General features: G+C 41.3%; 3 protein-coding genes across 3 annotated transcripts in view; all 3 read right to left on the minus strand.

Annotated features, from left to right (window-relative positions):
* The window catches only part of LOC134099406 (uncharacterized), a 50,018-nt gene extending 28,405 nt beyond the window's left edge, over window positions 1–21,613 (minus strand). The window contains exon 1 of the mRNA XM_062552269.1: window positions 20,574–21,613. The gene's annotated coding sequence lies outside the window, so the exon portion shown is untranslated. The remainder of the gene's footprint in view (window positions 1–20,573) is intronic.
* LOC134099210 (uncharacterized) lies at window positions 1,686–3,770 on the minus strand. The gene is made up of 3 exons (XM_062552001.1): window positions 3,764–3,770; window positions 3,046–3,369; window positions 1,686–2,289 (listed from the first exon to the last, which is right to left on the minus strand). The coding sequence occupies exons 1-3, from the start codon at window positions 3,768–3,770 to the stop codon at window positions 1,883–1,885; spliced, it is 738 nt and encodes a 245-aa protein (XP_062407985.1). The 3' UTR covers window positions 1,686–1,882.
* On the minus strand, window positions 3,912–14,450 carry LOC134099211 (immunoglobulin superfamily member 1-like). The gene is made up of 7 exons (XM_062552002.1): window positions 14,409–14,450; window positions 9,503–9,613; window positions 7,281–7,310; window positions 6,739–7,053; window positions 6,394–6,618; window positions 5,251–5,544; window positions 3,912–4,482 (listed from the first exon to the last, which is right to left on the minus strand). Exons 2-7 carry the CDS (start codon window positions 9,555–9,557, stop codon window positions 4,109–4,111), a joined length of 1,293 nt encoding a protein of 430 aa, XP_062407986.1. The 5' UTR covers window positions 9,558–9,613; window positions 14,409–14,450; the 3' UTR covers window positions 3,912–4,108.
* Window positions 21,614–23,421: the final 1,808 nt, after the last annotated feature.

The following is a 23,421-nucleotide window of genomic DNA, read 5'->3' on the forward strand; positions in this document are numbered from 1 at the left end:
TGAGAGAGATGTTGGGCTGCACAAGCACCACTGGGGAAGGAGGCAGTTTATCAGTGGAGGATTAATATGAGATGACACGTGGTTAACAGCTAGAATGGCTCTTTATGTACTGTAGCCTAAGTCAACAGTGCCTCAACAACTTTCTTAACTATTTATTAGTAGATTGTTAGCCTAGAAATCTAGACGCACCCTAGTGGCCAAAAATATTTTGTAGTTTGGCTTGCCAGGCTAGTAGATTGTGTTATACATTGCGGATTTGGGATTACATATAAAACAATATCCTAACTCCTAATATCTTCCCTGCTGAAAAAAAAACAGCAAGAAACCAGCTTATGCTGGTAGCTGGTTTTAGATGGTTTTAGCTGGCTTTGCTGGTTTTCTTCCCGCTTTTGCTGGTCTTTGCTGGTCTAGCTGGTTATGCCACCAAACATGCTGGCGTGACCCTCTGATGAAGCTGGTCAAGCTGGTGTGGCCAGTTTGTTGTGTGAAACAGCTGGTGACCAGCCTGCCAAGCTTGACAGAGACGGTCAAGTTGGTTTCCTAGAATGACCAACATAAGCTTTTGACCGATAACAAGATATTTTTTCTATCAGTGCCTAAAACAAGAAAAAAACCCAGATTAATTTCCCCAAAATAAGTAAATTCTCCTTTCTTGAAAATCACTTTTTGCAGTGTATAGGAACAACCCTGAAATCACCCCAGATGCAATGATGGGTGCCAGGGATGCTGGAAAAGGACCAGGGAATTACAAGAGAAAACAACAAGAAAACTAACACACAAACATAATACTGAATAGACAATTAAGTGCTGGATGTTTACCTCTTACAATGACTGTCAGTGGTGCTGTCTGTGTTGACTTGAAGGTGCGGCTGGACACAGTGACCTCATAGACACAGCTGTAGTTGCCCTGGTGGGAGTAGTCTGCCTCAGGAATGTAGAAGGAGGCTGAGTGGTTGATGGCGAGCTGAGTCCTGGTGCTGTTAGACCCATCAAAGATGAGGTGGAAGGAGCCTCCTTGGTGCTGTGGCTCAGTAGAGCAGATGAGGGAAAGGCTGTGGCCCCAGGTCACCTCTGGCCCCTGAGGCCCCCAGAACAGCCCTCCATCTGGGGCACTGAGAGAGATGTTGGGCTGCACAAGCACCACTGGGGAAGGAGGCAGTTTATCAGTGGAGGATTAATATGAGATGACACGTGGTTAACAGCTAGAATGGCTCTTTATGTACTGTAGCCTAAGTCAACAGTGCCTCAACAACTTTCTTAACTATTTATTAGTAGATTGTTAGCCTAGAAATCTAGACGCACCCTAGTGGCCAAAAATATTTTGTAGTTTGGCTTGCCAGGCTAGTAGATTGTGTTATACATTGCGGATTTGGGATTACATATAAAACAATATCCTAACTCCTAATATCTTCCCTGCTGAAAAAAAAACAGCAAGAAACCAGCTTATGCTGGTAGCTGGTTTTAGATGGTTTTAGCTGGCTTTGCTGGTTTTCTTCCCGCTTTTGCTGGTCTTTGCTGGTCTAGCTGGTTATGCCACCAAACATGCTGGCGTGACCCTCTGATGAAGCTGGTCAAGCTGGTGTGGCCAGTTTGTTGTGTGAAACAGCTGGTGACCAGCCTGCCAAGCTTGACAGAGACGGTCAAGTTGGTTTCCTAGAATGACCAACATAAGCTTTTGACCGATAACAAGATATTTTTTCTATCAGTGCCTAAAACAAGAAAAAAACCCAGATTAATTTCCCCAAAATAAGTAAATTCTCCTTTCTTGAAAATCACTTTTTGCAGTGTATAGGAACAACCCTGAAATCACCCCAGATGCAATGATGGGTGCCAGGGATGCTGGAAAAGGACCAGGGAATTACAAGAGAAAACAACAAGAAAACTAACACACAAACATAATACTGAATAGACAATTAAGTGCTGGATGTTTACCTCTTACAATGACTGTCAGTGGTGCTGTCTGTGTTGACTTGAAGGTGCGGCTGGACACAGTGACCTCATAGACACAGCTGTAGTTGCCCTGGTGGGAGTAGTCTGCCTCAGGAATGTAGAAGGAGGCTGAGTGGTTGATGGCGAGCTGAGTCCTGGTGCTGTTAGACCCATCAAAGATGAGGTGGAAGGAGCCTCCTTGGTGCTGTGGCTCAGTAGAGCAGATGAGGGAAAGGCTGTGGCCCCAGGTCACCTCTGGCCCCTGAGGCCCCCAGAACAGCCCTCCATCTGGGGCACTGAGAGAGATGTTGGGCTGCACAAGCACCACTGGGGAAGGAGGCAGTTTATCAGTGGAGGATTAATATGAGATGACACGTGGTTAACAGCTAGAATGGCTCTTTATGTACTGTAGCCTAAGTCAACAGTGCCTCAACAACTTTCTTAACTATTTATTAGTAGATTGTTAGCCTAGAAATCTAGACGCACCCTAGTGGCCAAAAATATTTTGTAGTTTGGCTTGCCAGGCTAGTAGATTGTGTTATACATTGCGGATTTGGGATTACATATAAAACAATATCCTAACTCCTAATATCTTCCCTGCTGAAAAAAAAACAGCAAGAAACCAGCTTATGCTGGTAGCTGGTTTTAGATGGTTTTAGCTGGCTTTGCTGGTTTTCTTCCCGCTTTTGCTGGTCTTTGCTGGTCTAGCTGGTTATGCCACCAAACATGCTGGCGTGACCCTCTGATGAAGCTGGTCAAGCTGGTGTGGCCAGTTTGTTGTGTGAAACAGCTGGTGACCAGCCTGCCAAGCTTGACAGAGACGGTCAAGTTGGTTTCCTAGAATGACCAACATAAGCTTTTGACCGATAACAAGATATTTTTTCTATCAGTGCCTAAAACAAGAAAAAAACCCAGATTAATTTCCCCAAAATAAGTAAATTCTCCTTTCTTGAAAATCACTTTTTGCAGTGTATAGGAACAACCCTGAAATCACCCCAGATGCAATGATGGGTGCCAGGGATGCTGGAAAAGGACCAGGGAATTACAAGAGAAAACAACAAGAAAACTAACACACAAACATAATACTGAATAGACAATTAAGTGCTGGATGTTTACCTCTTACAATGACTGTCAGTGGTGCTGTCTGTGTTGACTTGAAGGTGCGGCTGGACACAGTGACCTCATAGACACAGCTGTAGTTGCCCTGGTGGGAGTAGTCTGCCTCAGGAATGTAGAAGGAGGCTGAGTGGTTGATGGCGAGCTGAGTCCTGGTGCTGTTAGACCCATCAAAGATGAGGTGGAAGGAGCCTCCTTGGTGCTGTGGCTCAGTAGAGCAGATGAGGGAAAGGCTGTGGCCCCAGGTCACCTCTGGCCCCTGAGGCCCCCAGAACAGCCCTCCATCTGGGGCACTGAGAGAGATGTTGGGCTGCACAAGCACCACTGGGGAAGGAGGCAGTTTATCAGTGGAGGATTAATATGAGATGACACGTGGTTAACAGCTAGAATGGCTCTTTATGTACTGTAGCCTAAGTCAACAGTGCCTCAACAACTTTCTTAACTATTTATTAGTAGATTGTTAGCCTAGAAATCTAGACGCACCCTAGTGGCCAAAAATATTTTGTAGTTTGGCTTGCCAGGCTAGTAGATTGTGTTATACATTGCGGATTTGGGATTACATATAAAACAATATCCTAACTCCTAATATCTTCCCTGCTGAAAAAAAAACAGCAAGAAACCAGCTTATGCTGGTAGCTGGTTTTAGATGGTTTTAGCTGGCTTTGCTGGTTTTCTTCCCGCTTTTGCTGGTCTTTGCTGGTCTAGCTGGTTATGCCACCAAACATGCTGGCGTGACCCTCTGATGAAGCTGGTCAAGCTGGTGTGGCCAGTTTGTTGTGTGAAACAGCTGGTGACCAGCCTGCCAAGCTTGACAGAGACGGTCAAGTTGGTTTCCTAGAATGACCAACATAAGCTTTTGACCGATAACAAGATATTTTTTCTATCAGTGCCTAAAACAAGAAAAAAACCCAGATTAATTTCCCCAAAATAAGTAAATTCTCCTTTCTTGAAAATCACTTTTTGCAGTGTATAGGAACAACCCTGAAATCACCCCAGATGCAATGATGGGTGCCAGGGATGCTGGAAAAGGACCAGGGAATTACAAGAGAAAACAACAAGAAAACTAACACACAAACATAATACTGAATAGACAATTAAGTGCTGGATGTTTACCTCTTACAATGACTGTCAGTGGTGCTGTCTGTGTTGACTTGAAGGTGCGGCTGGACACAGTGACCTCATAGACACAGCTGTAGTTGCCCTGGTGGGAGTAGTCTGCCTCAGGAATGTAGAAGGAGGCTGAGTGGTTGATGGCGAGCTGAGTCCTGGTGCTGTTAGACCCATCAAAGATGAGGTGGAAGGAGCCTCCTTGGAGCTGTGGCTCAGTAGAGCAGATGAGGGAAAGGCTGTGGCCCCAGGTCACCTCTGGCCCCTGAGGCCCCCAGAACAGCCCTCCATCTGAGGCACTGAGAGAGATGTTGGGCTGCACAAGCACCACTGGGGAAGGAGGCAGTTTATCAGTGGAGGATTAATATGAGATGACACGTGGTTAACAGCTAGAATGGCTCTTTATGTAGCCTAAGTCAACGATGCCTCAACAACTTTCTTAACTATTTATTAGTAACTTGTTAGCCTAGAAATCTAGACGCACCCTAGTGGCCAAAAATATTTTGTAGTTTGGCTTGCCAGGCTAGTAGATTGTGTTATACATTGCGGATTTGGGATTACATATAAAACAATATCCTAACTGCTAATATCTTCCCTGCTGAAAAAAAAACAGCAAGAAACCAGCTTATGCTGGTAGCTGGTTTTAGATGGTTTTAGCTGGTCTATGCTGGTGTAGCTGGTTATGCCACCAGACATGCTGGCGTGACCCTCTGATGAAGCTGGTCAAGCTGGTGTGGCCAGTTTGTTGTGTGAAACAGCTGGTTTAAGATGGTCTTGCTGGTGACCAGCCTGCCAAGCTTGACAGAGACGGTCAAGCTGGTTTCCTAGAATGACCAACATAAGCTGGCATGACCAGTAAAAACCAGCAATATAGACCAGCAACACCAGCTAAAATGACCAGCTTGAGGTTTTGCTGGTTTAGCTGGTCAACTATCATAGGGTGGTCAAACAAGCTGGTTAACAAGCTGGTCAACCAGCAAACATTCATTCACGCTGGACAGGCTGTTTTTTTCAGCAGGGTCCTTATGTCCAACCCTGTTAACCTTTATTACTTAACAAAACACAGAAATATGTCCATATGATATATAACCACATTACCTATTACAAAAAGGCTGACAGTAGCACTTTGAGGGGATGTGAATTCACGACTGGAAACCCTTGTTCTATACTTGCAGTAGTAGACGCCTTCAGAGGTAAAGTCCACTTGAGGAATGGTGAAGAGGGCAGAGCTTTCAATGGCTGTCTTGGTCTCTGTAAATGACCCATTGGACTGCTGTAGGGTAAATGTACCACCCAGGTGCTGTGTGGAGATGGAGCACCTCATCTGGGCAGACTGACCCCAAGAAACCTTTTTGCTGGTTTCCGATGAAAGACTTGGCTTCTGTAGTTCAACTGTAAAAAAAAAAAAAAAAGCGTGAGATGTAACAAACAAACACACTTGGAGAGTGCTGACCTCTGCTATTCTCTACTAGTACTGCTTCTGTAGTACAATTGCAAAGCAGTGGAGAGGAGAGCGCAACAAGACAGAGAAGACATGATGAAAAGCTCATCTCATGGCAGATTTTTGATCATGTTACAGTATATGTGTAATGAACAGATGGGGCCATGTGGATCCCTATGATAATACGAATTTATTACACGGCTCTTCAGAGTGCTGCAGAAAGTTCCACTCACATGAATGGGCCTTCCCAACGTTCAGAGGTCTGTTAAATCCGACCAACACAGCTAACAACTGTCAAGTGTGGCGAACTATTTATTTTGTTAGCGGAAGCCACGAAACGGTTATGGTAGCCAAGTCATTGCTAAAGACACATTGAGTTAAGTTTATTTTCTTGTTTTGGCAAGTAGCCGTATAATAAGCGGGATAATGTATAGAAAATAAGTCCCTTCAGAACGAAGCAAAACCCTTCCGCTGCGCGTTGGGGTTCTGTTCATCCTGTCGGGACTTATTTTCCGATAATGACCGGCGTTCTATACATTATCTCTTACCTGTATGATGCAAGTGTGTTTCATTTTGTCGCCAGAGTTACATTTTGACAAAGGACTTTTACTCTCTGAAGCTGAGTTTTTCCACCTCTGACAGTATCATTGCAGGCTTTTGATCATGTTATATATGAGGGGGGCATATGAATCCCTAATAACTATATTTAACTTGATTCCAGCTTGATGATAGTCCATTTACCTAATAATTTCCTTCACTTTATCATTGTGTGCGTGGTTAGCTGACACCTCTTTACTCACCTACAGTGATGCTGATGGGCTGGCTACGAGTAGAGGAGGAGGAGTAGGCACATGTGTAGCGGCCCTGGTGAGAGGAGGCCACATTTGACAGAGTGAACGTAGCACTGCTCTGGGAGGAACTAAGAGCCTCTGAATTCACGTTAACTCCATTCCTGTACAGAAGTAAGTTGCCATTGCACCGGTATGCACTAGAACATCTGATCAGAACAGTTTCTCCAGGTAAGACTGCTGAGTATGAGGAGATGAGAGAGATGGAGGGACCTGGAAATATAAAAAGTGTCACATTTTGATTTGCGTTTTCAGCAAGTTTACTTTGATGCCATGATACATGCCGTATTTACTCACCTCTCAAGGAACACACCACTCCTGCATCCTCATGATGGTAACAGTTATGACTGCTAATGTAGGAGCACTGGGTCAGAGACTGTTCAGTACCGGAGCATTTGACATTATCCATTAAAATCTGCCCAGTCCCTGCACCATAGAAGGCTGAATCAGGAGCACAAACAGCAGTGCCACACCCCAGCTGTCTGCACACCACCTCAGCATGACTCATGCCCCAGATATCATCACACACAGTTCCCCACTGGTTATAGTGATACACCTCCACTCGACCTGAGCACCGACTGTCCCCGTTCACCAGCCTGATCTGGGCAGCAACTTAGACACAACAGACACAACCCTCATGCATACTGTAACTGTCAAATGCTATTATACCATCATGGTTGATGGCTATACTGATCGATGGAAAATGGAAATATACTGTGGCAGAGGTTTAGATGTGAGATGTTTACATGTGTATTCCAATACAGAATAGGCTAATGCAATGCTGTGCAGGACAAAGCACTTGTAAGTATGTGTGATCATTGGGGAGGTACTTCACTTACCAGCTGCTGAGGGGACACTGAGAGAAAGAACTACAGAAGGAGAAACAAACCAAGAGGTGTTGTATGTAAACATGTAGATAAATCAAATCAGTGATATTTAAGCATTATCGCACGAGTGGGAGTGGTATTGTTGGCCTATATCGCCACGGCTGTGGTTCGCCGTAGGCACGGAGCCGGAGACTATATAGGCCATATGTACAGTATAGGTCATAAGCATATTATATGCTTGTGATTATAAGCATGTAGCACTTGCGTAGTTGCAGCGTAGTTCTGCCGGGTATACTTAATACGTCATTCATTCATTACCCTCGACCAATCACCAGGCTACATTGGCTTTATTAATGACTCTGCCCAGGCACCTGCCTTGTTGCTTTCAGGTGCCGATTTTCGATGTTCCCACCCTCCCTCCCTAATCACCACCAGGTTGGTCCTCGTCCAGTTGTCCAGGGGGTAGGCTTCGCCCCTGCTTCTCGTTCCGGCAGGATTTGCCAGGGTCCGCACACTCAGTGACCTGGACCTAGGACGGGGCCTACGCCAAAGACTCTCATTGTTGCTAATTTCTATTCTGATTAAAATCTTTGTTAACTTCAGTTATGTCTCTGAGTATTCCTGGCTGAAATATAATCACAACTACCATGACAAGTGACTCATCAGTATAAATTCTGATTCTAATTGGTAAAGACTGCTGTTCAAATTCAAAATTCAAATTTGACATAACGTACCAACACATGGTCATACATGTTGTCATATGGTCATACAGCACGTTCTGTGAAATGCCTGGTGTCTCATGCGATACCCTCAGTTTGTCTAATGCAGTCTGGTTTGAGGTGTTCCACAGCCAACCCACATACCCAGCTTTGTTGTTTTTCAAGAGCCTAATCTGTGTTGGGGTCTGGGGGACCCCCTGACACAATTTCAATATAATTTATAAAATTCCAATTTTCCCACCATGGAAACACATTATTACAAATTACAAACATGTTATTAATTAAGTCAGTCAATTAGGACATTCCAAACTTTTGACGGACATAGGCCCATGCTCCCCCGGAAGATTTCTGGTGAGTTTTGGGAAAAGATAAGGGTGGAGAAGAAGCATCTTCACACAGAAGTGCGCCCCGAGCACATGGGCCCAGCAGGCCCATTCAGTAGTTCATCCCTGGTCTGTGGTATGACTCCCCCTGGATTTTGTTTTATTATGCTGGTGGCTAATCACACAATTCTAACGTAGTTTGAAAGGGTCATGGAAATGGGCTATGTACATTAACCCATAAGTCAACTTAGTTTCTAACAGAAATAACGTTTTGTGCCAACATGTAGAAACAAACACAACCTTTCCACGGTGAATGGAGGCACTAATCTCTTTCTTTGGCTATCGTCTGTACATGTCAATCACATTGACCATCGGCTATCATCACCCCGACTGCATAGTGAACATTTCTCCCCAAGTTGTGTGCCGGCCGTCGCCACATTTGAAAAAATGCTGTCATTTACTTTCGTAACACAGGATTTTATACATTCCTGCTTTTTGCCTGCATGGATACGCAGTTGAGTGCACATCTATATGTAACATGCACGATGCAACACACTTCTTAGAGGCCTATAAACCATTTCTGACATTACTACTAGAATATGAATGCATTATGTATGTTGTAAGACGTGTTCAATAAATGAATGACACTGGCACGCACATATTCACCATTGAAACTAAAAGGGCACTGAGTTTCACTTTCGTTATCATAGAAAATAGGCTGCAATGTGAAACATACAGTATTTCTAAGTTCCTTTTGAGTATCATCAGCTCCAAAATGAATGGGGTTTCCTTAGCATACAGACCATTCTTGAAAATGTTTTAGAACAAATAAATGTTTGATTTGATCTTTGAGAAGACAAACACAGGTTTATTTAATTGAAAGCATGTTAAACTCTGTGTTCTCTATAGAACATTGATCTCAACACTACAGTCATGACAATTTAAAGCCAATTTGAAATCATTGTTATCGCACATTTAAATTACAGGTAAATGCTATGAATGTATCTCATCTGATTTGAGTGACAATAAATATGTTTGACTTATTGTGGGCTGAGCTGTAGCGGAATTTAGCAGTAACACAAAGTAGGCCATAATTTACCTCTGTTGTTCTATAACACCCCTAAAAATGTTCATCTACCACAGAGGAGTTCACCTTGCACATTCAGATTAAGAAAATGTATATTAATGTTACCTGAGATTAGAGCAAGGACAGCCATCGACATCTCCCTCCTTGATGAGAATCTCATGAAATGGACATGTCTTCCTCTTTCTCAGTTCCTTTTAGCCTCTTTTAACCAGACCGCTGTCAAGGAAGTCATCAAAGCTATGTCAGCAAATTAATATGTGATGCGATCGGGAACCAAGGAGGGTTGAATCAAGGATTTTTGAGTGCACCATGAGATGGGTTATCGTAGATCACATCACATGTCAACCTACAATCCATCCAATTATGTTTTTGACAACTGTTGGCTGACCAACAGTAATTCTCAGCAGTACCAAAAGTAATTCTCACTATAAATAAACGATAGAGATAAAGATAGATCTCAACGTGTTCTTTTCTCTGGTTAAATGCAGGGCTAAAGAATGATCTCTGTTCCCGGATAGAACATTGGCCTCAGCAATGTGATTGTCACAGGCAGGCTGTTTCTTTCAGCAGGGTACCCTCATGTTACCCTGTATCATTGGGTGCCTCTCAGGCTTTTATACGTCCTCCCTCGCTCCTCGGGCCTCGATCCTCACTGATCTACATAAAGAATGATGGGGCGAAAACAATGGGATAGTCTATCCAGTGTTAGTTATAGATCAGTGGGAACGCCCCTCAAGGATCGAGCATCGAGGATCGAGTAGGCATGTTAAGAAGCATCTATAGTCTGAGTAGCCTTGACCTCTGCTCCAATAAATAGCCATCCTGGCAAAAGGTGATCCCTGTCTGCAATTGTGATCGCTACTATATTTATACTCACCTCACCTCATATCATTTTCGAAAGGTATAGCTATCAGTGCTGGAATACACCATTTCAATGTCATTTAAAAGTCTAAAGAGAGAAATATATGCATGTTTATTTTTGTGTGCCACAGGGTCTAAGAGTCATTCTGTGTGTAAGTCAATGGCTTTCTTAACAAGAAAAGGGAAAGTGTATTTAGTACTTACTTCCTTACAGAACTGGCATTACAACTAGAGGTTTTCAACAATATCCCATTAAAGCAAAAAGTTAACAATAAATGCATGTATTATATCGCTTTACCTATTATAGAAATGCTGGCAGTATTACTTCGAGAGGACGTGAATTCACGTCTGGAAACCCTTGTTTGATACTGGCAGTAGTAGGCTCCTTGATGGATAAAGTCCTCTTGAGGAATGGTGAAGAGGGCAGAGTTTTGATATAGACCTATATGTTTTGTCTCTGTAAATGACCCATAGAGCTGCTGTAGGGTGAATGTACCACCCAGGTGCTGTGTGGAGATGGAGCATCTCATCCGGGCAGACTGACCCCAAGAGACCTCTTTACTGGTTTCCAATGAAAGACTTGGGTTCTGTAGTACAACTGGAAAATAAGTGAGGTGTATCACACTCTCAATACTAAGAAAACCACATTTAAACTGCTGTAAGGTGTTTAAATCTTGTAACAAATGTAGTCAACAGAGAGGCTTGACCTTTCACACAGTAACCGAAAATGCGCAATCGTTCCTGTCGAGCGTCAACACATCAGAAAAAAAAACATATCTGGGCAAGAGAATGGATTAGAGTCTACACTTTCACGGATTTGCCAAATATTACTTTTGTCAATGTTATGAGACTTGTGGAGGGAAAACAAAACAAAGAAAAAATCAATATAGGGTACACATTTTTCCAGGAGGAATTTAAGCATCAGCCTAACTGTTACTGAACTGTTTACTGGAATGACAAATCATTAGCATGTTGATTTAGACATAATGGATGTATAGAGGATATAAGCTGCCATACCAAAGCATTGTAGTCTACTGGTGAGAAAGAAGATTTCCACTACAATTGTGTATTTCCAGCCAAAAATACGGAAGTTGTTTGAAAGGTGAAGACATTTTTTAATAACAATGTTTCATTATTTAGCTTGTTTCAGGACTGACATGGTGTTATGCAGGGGCGTTTCTAGACTTTAAGGACAACCTGGGCTTAGCTCCTGGGATGTGTGTCGATGCGCGCGCATAGCGCGCGCCGAAATTTTTTTAAGGGGACATTAAGGGGTGCGCAAAATGAAGAAGGCAATGGAGGATCTACAGTAGCCTATTATGTTCCTACATTGTATTTTTTACAAGGAACACAAGATAGCCTACTTATAGGAAGAGCACTGAGAGAAAAATTAGGCTTATCTGACTATAGCTGTTACAACTACCCATAAGCTTGCACTATCCAGAGACACACTACAGTGTACTACCAGTGGATGACAAGAGTAGATATAGCCTATTGTAGGTCTAAATCAAAACATACAATTTTCCTTTTCGAAGTTTAAGCAGAGAACTTTTAAGCCTAGCCTACGCTCCTCTCAGAACATGTTTTTAGACAAACAGTCCTACCAACGATTCATATCAAGCATCTGCCATGGCTATATGACAAACAAGGGTCTGAATACAACTTCTGATAGGAAAATTAAATTATTTTGAAGTGGGGGAAATGGGGAGGTATGAAAAAATGCAGAAATTTGATGTGATTTCAAAAAAGGATTTCTCGTGATTACCTAATTATACAGATACATTCTATACGCCATTGGAATAAGTAGGATCTCCTGTTTATTTTGATATGCAGTTTGCCATAGGGCAGTAACGAAATCATGAGATATTTCACAGAGAAGAATGGGTATGACGCAGAACTGCATGTGACATTCATTTTTGTATGTAACTGTAATTTTCAACGCAAAGTATCTCGCGAACCATTTATCATAGAAACTAGTGGCTAGTGCCACTGGAAAGGCCAGGTTACGTAGTTTCATATGATATGCCTGTTATTTCTGTGCGAAAATATCTCGCAGCAATATGACCGAAAATAATGGGTGCGGCCGCGGCCGCATGGTGCGTCTCTCGGAGAAGGCGGGTCGGCCGGCTGCCCGATGGTAATCTTCTCGCGGCCCGGTAGCCTACCCATAGATTGAGAAACACTGGGCTAGCCCATGTAGAAACGTGTAACTAGTGTTGTATTGTGATGCCTATCGATAGCTTACTTAGCCTACTACTTAGTGGTGCTCAACATTTAGCACCAGGCAAATGCTGGTTGATTTTGAAACTGGCTGATAGATTCAAGCATTAAAAAAAATTACCCCGGGCTCGGCTCAAATTACCCCGGGCTGAAGCCCCGGTAAAATCGGCTGGTGACGCCACTTATGTCCGTTGTAGTCTGTGTTCTTTTCTTTTTCAGGGTGTGCCAGGTTATCTGACCTCTCATCCACTCACCTACAGTGATACTGATGGAGCGGCTCCTAGCCAGAGCAGGGGCCACATGTGTAGCTGCCTGTGTCAGAGGCACCCACAATAAAAGGAGTGAAGGTAACACTGCTACTGTAGCTGTACTGACTCATGATATAAGCACCATTTCTGTATAAACAGACATCCCTGTATTGACGGTTAGAAATCCCGCCACATCTGAATCGCACAGTTTCTCCAGGTGAGACAGCTGAATATGAGGAGATGAGCCGGATGAAGGGTGAGGAATATTGACCTGGAGGAGAGAGTCATTCAAGATTCTAAATGAAATACAGTTCAGACATTTCTGAACGTGATTAAAAAGAACTGTCATGTTTATTTGAATAGAGAAATATTGCATGCTATTGAAGTGACACCGAGACAAAGTACTGTGAAGAGAGAATCAGATCAAGAGGTGTTGAAATATGGTCAAATGCACATTTTTTACTGAATGTATTGTGTTCTAACACATTATAACTAACTGAAGTACATATTATGCAGATATCGATAGAGTTTCAAATGTGTCACTGTCAACTCTCATAAAGGCCACTTTGGTCCATGTTGCTGTGAAGTGAAGTTGTCCTTGTGAAGTACATTCCTGCTGGTATAACTGTGCGTTCAGACCAAAACCGTCAAAAGCGTCAAAGTCGCTGGTGAAGCTCATAGCCCGACGCTCAACCCAGTTCGGCGCCGAAAGCGTCAAAGCCATGACGTGAAACATTTGAACAAACCACAAGCAGCAATCCTGCGAGTTTGACATTCTGATTAGTTGACACCGAACCGTGTCATAGCTCATAAAGTTAACTGAGGTTAAACTTTTTTTTGACGCCCGTGAAGCTCATGAAGCCACGCTCACGCCCAGAACGCTTTTGACGCCGGTAACGCCAACTCTCCATAGAAAATGAATGATTTCAGGCGCTCTTGACGCTTTTGACGGTCTTGGTCTGAACGCACAGTAGGCCTAAGGCTATAGGCAGGCTCCCACAGCATCTGATGACAACTGACTAAGAAATGGCCCCAGTCAGTGTGTTTCCTACATATAACACCTGAGTGAGGAGAGAGAAACCAACATGGCGACTCTGAATCCGATCTGGTTTGTTGTGTTTCACATCCTCTTCTTTTTTCGTCTTTGTCTCTTTGTGTTAAATAACTCCTTTCAACTTTTACTTGTTAGTGCGTGTTGACTGGATGGTACAGAGGCAGTGAGTCCCATGGATTTTTTTATTTGTTGTTTTAATTTTCATCAAATCATCAATTTGCCTAGAAAGACTATTTTATAAATATGTGCACTGTATTAAAATTGGTATTGTTCCAAATGTATTTTTGTATGTCATTATTATTATGAGTGCAGTCTTTTTCTTTTGGTCAATGCTGTCTTTTGTCTTTTTGAAAAAGAGACAACAATCTCAACGTGTTCTTTTCTCTGGTTAAATGCAGCGCTAAAGAATGATCTCTGTTCCCGGATAGAACATTGGCCTCAGCAATGTGATTGTCAAATTTAAATCAGGGTAAAGGGAAATTCTAAAACTTATTTTCTGTTGAAATGTCAGATTCCGGATCGAGTGCTTAAAACGGCATCTATCGAAACATATCTGTTCCACTGTTTTTCAAACAACTCCAAAAATATCTTCTCTAATACATTCATATTCATATAAAAAGACACTTACCCAGTATTGGAGAAAGCACAGCCATTGACATATCCACCTCTGGGGGAATTTTCACATAAAATACATGTCCTTCCTCTTTCTTTCTTCCTTATAGCCTTTTTTACATGACCTGTTTTCTGTTGGTCAAGTGTTGAAAGTGGTATAAAAGCTAAATGTGGAAATGAATGTCAACCTGCAAGCATTAATCTAGTAGAACCATAAAATGAAATGCTGATGTCTTGTTTACTGTTGGCTGACTTATTATAATATTACACAAAGAACACAAATACAGCTCAGAGTGACACAGCTCCAGTGTTGTGCCTGAACGCGTTCATTGAACGAAAGTTCATGAACTCGTTCATAATTTTGGTGAACGTGAACTGAACGAACTGTATTTCTGCCTGATGAACGACACTGTGAACACATTCATTCAGAAGGAATGCCACTTACGGTTCCCATCAGCATAATCCTTTCTCTTCTAGTGAGAAAGACAACACAAGTGAATGAAGCATATGCATGTATGGTCATACTGTATACAGAGATATACTGCCACATAGAGTCAAAATCAGATGTAAAAGTCTGACTGAAAAAAGACTCAGGAAAACATCATGGGAGTGAGGTCTGCAGTACATCCACAGTGCCTCTAACATCTCAACACTGGCAAAGCCACCTATCCTCCTCACCCTCAACTACAGCCTGTGCAAGTAGCATTTTACCTGTAGAGGACATGTGGAAATGTTTTTCTATGGAGGACCCGTGAAACACCTCTTTTTATGGCAGACCTGTATGTGCAGCAGTTTCTCTGTGGAGGACCTGTGCAGGTGTAGCCATTTCTGTTGATGGAATATGATTGAAGAGTTATTTTCCAAAACGCTATAACCATTTTAATGAATTTTCCTAAATCATTTTTTTAAATTTAGTTTTTCAAGTATTCTCAGTGAAACTGTATTGGGTTATGTTTAGTTGATTTATCTTTACTCAATAAAAAACAAAACAACTGCATTTTTATTGATACTACCTGAAATACACAATTTAATAACATGATTTTTTAATGTTTTCAAAAATGGATTTATAACGTTTTGGAAAAGAGCTTCATATACTGATGGTGAAATCACTGGAATGCAGTGGGCCAACTGGCAGTGCTGTTGTTCATGCATCATCTGCATCTACATTTTATATTTTGACATTGATGGCATGCCAATTATACATGAGGGTTTTACTGAAAGGACATTCATGCTTTTTATTAGTTGAGGCTAAACAAATGGAAATGAATCGTCCTCTCTGTAAGCACCAAAGTGCTTCATGGACAATTCTTGGAAGAAGAGATCACCATACCATGGAAGGCCATTTCCGCCACTTACAGAGCAAAATCTCAGACATAGTCAATAGTCTAGTCATAGTCTCATAGTCAAAGTAAATTATGTATGAAAGCCTTTCTGACAAAAGAAGAGATTCAAAGTCAAAATTCTGCATTGGCAGGCTGCCTAGCAATATCACTGCAACCACACTAGTACTTTTTGAGGCTTTTGAAGTGCGTACTGGTGATTGGGAAGTTCGGGTCAGTGTTATGATAGATATATGATAGACAGATATTATACAGATTTAGTAGCATGGCTGGTTTACGTGTGAATGCTTCACAATGTGCTTTCTTCATGCAACTTGCAAGTTACAGAAACATGGCTAACTTAGTCTCCTGCTCAAAACAGAATGCAAAACAAGCAAGTGATGGCTCTAGCAGCTGTGGATGTTTAATATGCAGCTTAATGTCACAATCCGAAGTGTACCATCAACGGTTCATCATAAAACATAAGAAAGGTAAAGCAACAAACAAGCAAAGTAAAAAAAAAAAAGCTTAAATCAGCTGAAGTATTTTCTACGGGAACTTGCTCAACAAAGGGCGTTCAATGGCAGTTGTTTACTGCCTCTCCGTGTTTCAAGTCACAACACTATGTCACAAGCCCATGTGCTGTTGACGAAAGAGATTAACACAACAAACACAAAATTAACAAAGATACAATAGATACAAATTTAATACAAGATTTTAATACATAGATTCAATACAATAGATACAAAAAATAAAACCCATGCAATGACAACACAATAAAAGTATATGAAAAATAAAACATGTAAAAATAATGAAATATATAATTACAAATATAAATATGAATATACCGGTAAACAACCAATTTAATTACTTAAATAGCTTTAAAACCACAATGAAGAGTTTGCAAGAATGAAATATGTTTTAAGTCTGATTTTAAAAGAGTACACTTTCGGATCAGTCCTTAGTTCAGGAGGTAGGGAATTCCAGAGAGTGCGGGAACTCAAGTTAATTCTGTATTGCAAGGAGCCCTTTACCTGAGGATCCAAGGGATCTGACTGGTGTATATGCAATGAGCATGTCAGAAATGTATGAGGGAGCTACGCCCATGAATTATCTAAAATAGTCAGAAGTATTTTAAAATCAATTATTTACATTACTGGGAGGGGCCTACGTGTACTAGTAGAATTAATAGTTATTATCCATCCAAGTTTTAATATCATAAATGCACTGGATGAGGTCATTCACTAGACTAGGATTATTGGAAGAAACAAAGACAAATAATTGTGTGTCGTCGGATGAATGATAAGACAAAGTATTGTATGGCTGAATGATCGGCCCGGGTGGGAGATGAACATTTTGCGACATCACATATCACTCATTTTGAGTCACACAGATATGTGGTTTGTCTAGTGCTAACCTTGAAAAAGGCACTACCCAAGTCAAGTCTGGATCTGTGAGACTACATGAAATCTAAACATGCCCCAACAGTCTCAGTTATAGTTTTGATAGATGTCATCCTGTTCAGACTGATTGTCTGTTGGGCCATTCAGCTCCTCTACATTCATATAGTCTTCTTCCAGATCTCCATCAGTGTCTTTACCACAATCCCTCTGGTCAGCAGGCATGACAGTGTTCATATAGATGTTCTCATCTTCATCTGGTGTCCCACCTCGTCCATTAATTTCGTATGTATTCGGAGAACCTCTTACAAGGCAGTATTTTAGACTACAATACATGTTTAGGCCCAAACCCATTACACCCCTTCGCTCTACCCCTTTCCCCTTCACGTGTAGGGGTAGGGATGTTCCAATTTCCGTTAAGGTAGAGGGGTAGGGGAAAGTGGTAGGGCTATATACCCCTCCAAATGAAGATTTTTCAGGCACACTCCAAACGGAGGTGTATGAGCAAGGGCAAGGGGAAAGGGGTAGGAGTAGGGGTAGAAATTAGAAATGGGATTGGCCCTTAGTATTTCTCAAAGGATCATTTTAACTTAATTTAAGAACACTTTGACTTACTTCAACGAGTCCTATCAAGACAAATTTACCCATTACACTGGCAGACAAATTTGCTTGCTTTCAGATGAGACATCTTAAAATAAATGAAGCTCATTTTAAAGCAACACTAAAGAGTTTTTCGTACCTTAAAATAATGTTTTCAAAATCATTTCAGCGGTTCATCAACTCGTAACAGGGTGAATGGCACTTCTGCTTTCACTTTGCGGGCCGGCCCTCTATTGGCTATAACCACACTATGTAACTTTACTAAGTCGGGTAGCGTATCTGTAGTTCGATGAAATGAGATATAAGAAACTACAAATTTGACTTGCTTCGATGTCGCAATACGTCATACTTTCATAAAAGCATGCAACATACTCTACCTTGTCTCTGGACATTGTTATTTGCTGGATAAACAATAAGCGTGTGTGCGACAAAAGGAAGGAAAAGTGCTTTAGTGTTGCTTTAAATTTAGACAAATTATTTTACGAGAAAGTGGTAGGCAAGTCTCTTCATGCTGAAAACAATACCATCTAGATTTTGCTATCTTGATATAAGAATAATAAGACATGATAGACATTTATTAGATAAGCAGTTTTTGCAGAGTGCATTTAATTAATGTGGTGATTTCTGACTCACTGTATGTAACATTGTCCATCTGTATTGTGTGTGTATGTGTGTCACTCAAACACTTTTTCTTCACCAGGTAGAGGATGGCAGGAATCAGCAGAAGTACACTGCAAAAAATGCCCCTCTTGAAACAAGAAAAATATCCCTAAAATGAGGCTAAAATCATGCATTTTAAGCCAAAAAATCTGCCAATGGGGTAAGCATTTTTTTCTTGGTAAGAATTCTCAAAGTTAGTCTGAAATTCTTGCCACCTGCATTCTTAAAAATAGGCTAACCTTTAACTCAAAATAAGGCCATATAACTCATATTCAGTTACTGGAAATGAGGGAAATTTGCTTATAGTAGACAATAAGTCTTGAATCAAAAAACTGTAAATAAGTCTATTTTACTTCATATTACCCTGTAAAAATAGCTTATGATGCTTATATTGAGAAATTCCCTCTTGTATTGAGAAAATAAAAAACTGTAAATAAGTATGTTTTGCTTAATATTAGCCTGTAAAAATAGCTTATGATGCTTATATTGAGAAATTCCATCTTGTATTGAGAAAATAAAAAAACTGTAAATAAGTATGTTTTGCTTAATATTAGAATGTAAAAGTAGCTTATGATGCTTATATTGAGAAATGTCCTCTTGTATTGAGAAGAACATGATAAGTAAATCTATCTTGAAATCAGACAAAACCGGCTACCATGAATGCAGTTCAGAAACTTTTATTGCTGAATTTTAGCTGTTTTACCTCGAATCAGTCACAGTCACAAGCCAACAAAAGAATATTCCCATAGGGCAAACATGCCACAAAAAGCAGCCTTTCACTATGGTCGTGGAGTATCACCAGTACATCAATTATCACTTTTAACATGTGAACAGCTTGGCACAGGCATACACTCTGTGTAAACTCTCACCACAACATGAAAACTGCCCCAAAAAATAAACTAAAATAAATATTAATAATAAAAAAACACCATAAAACAATTTCCATTATTCTTAATTAGGCTGGGGGGGGGGGGGGGGGGGGAGAGATGAGGGAGAAGAGAAAGAGGAAGAGGACAGATAGAAAGACATAGAGTGAAAAGGTGAAAGATAGAGAAAGAGGGAGAGTGGACGGAGATGGAGAGAGAAAGAGGGAAAGTGAGAGTTGAGAGGGGGCCGAGAGACAAAAAGAGAAAGGGAGAGAGAAGATTGGGGGGTGGGAAGAGAGAGACTAGGGGGACAAAGAGGGATGAGAGAAAGAGGGGGAGAGAGATGAAAGAGAAAAAGGGAAAGAACAGAGAAAGAGAGATAAAGTGGAAAGAGAGAGAAAGGAAGATAGCGAGGAAGGGTACACGAAAAAGGGCGTTTGTCTTTGGGTAATGTAGGTGAAAAACATAGTAACAGCCCATGAGGTAAAGCAGCGTTTCATGAAATGTCTCACGTGGAAACGTGCACAATGTTGATGCTCCAATCGCGAGAAGGCAGTTTTCTTCTCCCAACAGGACAACTGGGTATGCTTGTGTGCGCAGGAAAGCGTCCGGATTCTCCGAGGGCTGCAAAGACAAAGTGGACTAAATCAAACATGACTGCTGTTTCGCTCATGTTTGTTTTACATGCAATTAATATGTTAGCCTCTGTCAGTTTGTAAGCATGTTTGTATGTGTGTACACCTGCCCTTACAAAGGAAACATGAATCATGTTAGACTCACCGTTAAAACATGGAAAATTGCCTCAATTTGGCTGCGTGTCTTCGAGTTTGATGGAAAGAGCTGCGGTAAAGCGGTGAAGACAGCGATGGCATGTTCAACTAAATCAAAAGAAAACAAAAATCAGATATGATAAATAAGCACTGAACTCAATATTCCCATCACTAAACCCACCATACCATATAACTCACCACTGTCCATGGTCAGGGGGGCCTTCATTACATGCTTCACCACTCCATAGTATTGGACCTTACTATAGAACAAATCCCATCTTTCTCTCAAGTCTTTCAAGAAGTCAATGTTGTCCTTTTCAACAACTTGACGAAACTCATCCATGATCTGAAATGGAAAAGAAACACAACAGAGAAAACGAATTACTGTTGTAATAGTAATAACTGGGCTGAAAACTCTAGGTTAAGAACATCAGTAAAGATATTCAAACATTAACATATTCAGCAATAAATGAATACCAAAGATATTGTTGGCTAAAACAAACTCATTTTGTGACTGATTAACAGTGGTTAAGTGCTAGTGTTACAGTTACTGTAGTGCTTCTTACTTGGTCCTCCACGTGGATTTTGAGCCAAACATCTTTTCGTCGAAGAAAGTGCTCTGGACCAGGAGAGTAGGCCTGCAGCGAGGAGTCGATGACGTCGACTAACCGACTTCAAAATATCGTCGACGTCATATTTAGGCGTCGACATATCGGCAGAAAAAAAAAAAAAAAAAAACACTTGAGTCACAAAAACAAAACAAAACAAACAGTTCGCACTTCCTCAAACCAAAAAAGCTCTGCACAAAGCCCTGAAAAACTGCTCGCCCGAGGTGGTCGAATGGAAATACTTACTTTAATTTCACGTTTGTGTAGTGTGTCGTGCAGCTTAAGCTGAGTGCACTTCGGTAGTGCTCGCTAACTATCCTAGCTCTCTGCAGGCAGTTTGTTAGCTTGTCACTGGCAGCGAGTCAGCTGTGTATTGTATTTGTTAGCATTTATTGTTGGCTGGAATGGCTAGCTCACGGCTGCATAACACAGCTCCACTAACCCGGCCGGCACGAACAAACAGCATACGGAGTTAACTCAGGTTGTGGTATTTAGATGCGTACGCGACTCGAAGCGCAATGGAATGCCATTCTAATATTTCCATTAAAAAACGTAGCAACATTATGTTAACGTAGGTTCGCCAGTGTCAATATATATCTATGTACGGAGCCAAACAATGTCCAGGCCAGGGCTGTGCGCAGTGGTCATGAATGAATCAATGTTTTATGAGCATTGAGAACATTTAAATGAACATCACATCCAAGTGTGTTAGGGCTCGTATGAGTTGCACTAACGTTACCAAAGATTTTCAATGTTGTGTCGATAGTAGCATGGCAAGCCAAACTACACAGAAATGTATAGTCTGGGGTCGGACCATTCACAGAGTTGAAGCCTGTGGGTGGGATGAACAGTTGTCTTTCAAACTGCCTCTACACGTAATAGGCCAGCATTTGTGACCAATCGTAGCCGGTCGGCAAAACGGCAACAGGGCTGCCAAGTTTCAGAAAATTGCAAGCGACAGTGAGATGCGTTCGTCGAACATTTTTTTGACTGTCTGTCACACTCAAAGCGTGACACTTGGCAGCTCCGATTAGAGTCGCTTTTTCAAGTGTGAACTTACCAAGAGAGAGGCAAATAGATGTTACACAGCTCTGCAACAAGTAGGCTATAGGACAATGATAGACGTAGCAGCCTTAACGTTAACTTGGAAACTCAAAGAGAAACAGCGAATCAACAGTGAAGAAAATCTAGCAAGCAGGAGAACGTTTTAAATTTAATTATCGGAGTCGGCGCTGTTGTGTGTGAAAGATAAGTTAGATGCCAAGACCCGCCTTTCGTTGCTTCTGATTTGTTTACTGCGTGATGCCTTCGGGCTCAAGGACTCCGTACACAGATAGAGCGTTCTGATTGGCTAGGCTGAACTCGAGCCTGGCGCAGGCTTGTCCTCAACGGTGCGACCCTAGACCATCCCGCTAGGCAAAAATATTTTTGGCCGCTAGGGTGCGTCTAGATTTCTAGGCTAGATATATAGCCTACTCTACAAGCTTTTAGAACATGAAATGCATTGTTAGACTTGACATTGACGTTACTTTAAAAGTAACTACGTTAGCCCTCAAGAAAAGCTAATCATGCCAGCATAGGTTGCCAACCGTTCCGTAGGCCTATGCTCAATGGTGGTATGAGCGTTCATTGAATGCATGCGTGTGCGCGAAGAGTGACAGAAACGAAAAACTGAAATAGGCTTACACAATAACGTTGTTGGCAAAGCTCCGCTTCAACCTGTTGGAAGGCTATTTTAACTTGCATAGAAACAGAGCAGAGACTGTACAATAGTCTACATTGTTTAGCATTGAGTAATGTTTAGTCAAATTTGAATATAACATGGTCAAAATATTGTAGCTTTAGTCTTTCATTTAAAGATCTCCAGATTAGTGATTTCCGCCTGTATTAATGTTTCTTGGATCATTACATTCAGGCATTCAAATTAAATGTCATTATAAAGCATATCAATGTGTTCTCCATTTGCCTACCAGAGTAGGCTATGATGCTTGCATGAGGGAAACATCCCAAAACAATAGCACCCATATAATAGTTGTTTTCAGAAGTAGGCTATTTCTCATGCAACCATGCAAAAGCATCCCCATTTTATTTTCTCATAGTTGGCAACCCTACATAGCACTGCAATGAGTTTTGCAAAGAGTACATTAAAATGTCCCACTGTCATAACACATTGATATTGTGTGTTCAGGACAAAGCAAATATTTTTATCCAGGTGATTTTTGTATATACTATATTATTAAGATTTTTTATTGATACATTATGGTTTTTATTAATCGAACAACAGAAAAATAATCGTTAGACTAATCATATTAGTCGTTAGATTAGTTGACTAATCGATAAAATAATCGCCCGATTAATCGTTTTAAAAATAATCGGTTACCCCCAGCCCTACAGGAGAGAGATCCCTAATGTCATCTCTAGAAAGTGTGCGCAGGATATCCTCAGTGATATTAGCTGCTGTTGAGTATAAAGCACAGACACCTCAATATCTACATTTAGTCATTTAGCAGGCAATTTTGTCCAAAACGATTTACAAGGGAGGATAATATTCCAGCTACGTTGCAACAGAGACATTAGTGTACAGTAAATAGGCTAGTTTGTGATACCTAGCCATGCTAACTAGCGCCATAGCATGAACTTGATGAACTAGCTAGTTATAGCTTATATTTCATGTTGAAATGCAATTTGAAAAAAACAATACATACCTCTGAGCGTGGCAAGTGTTACTTCGTCGAAATCTTCCATGTCCAATAAATTCTGTGGCACTGGCAACACTTAAATTCCTCTTCTCGGTCACTTCACTTTT

The sequence above is a fragment of the Sardina pilchardus genome, chromosome 13 (assembly GCF_963854185.1).
Source record: "Sardina pilchardus chromosome 13, fSarPil1.1, whole genome shotgun sequence".
NCBI classification, from domain to species: domain Eukaryota; kingdom Metazoa; phylum Chordata; class Actinopteri; order Clupeiformes; family Clupeidae; genus Sardina; species Sardina pilchardus.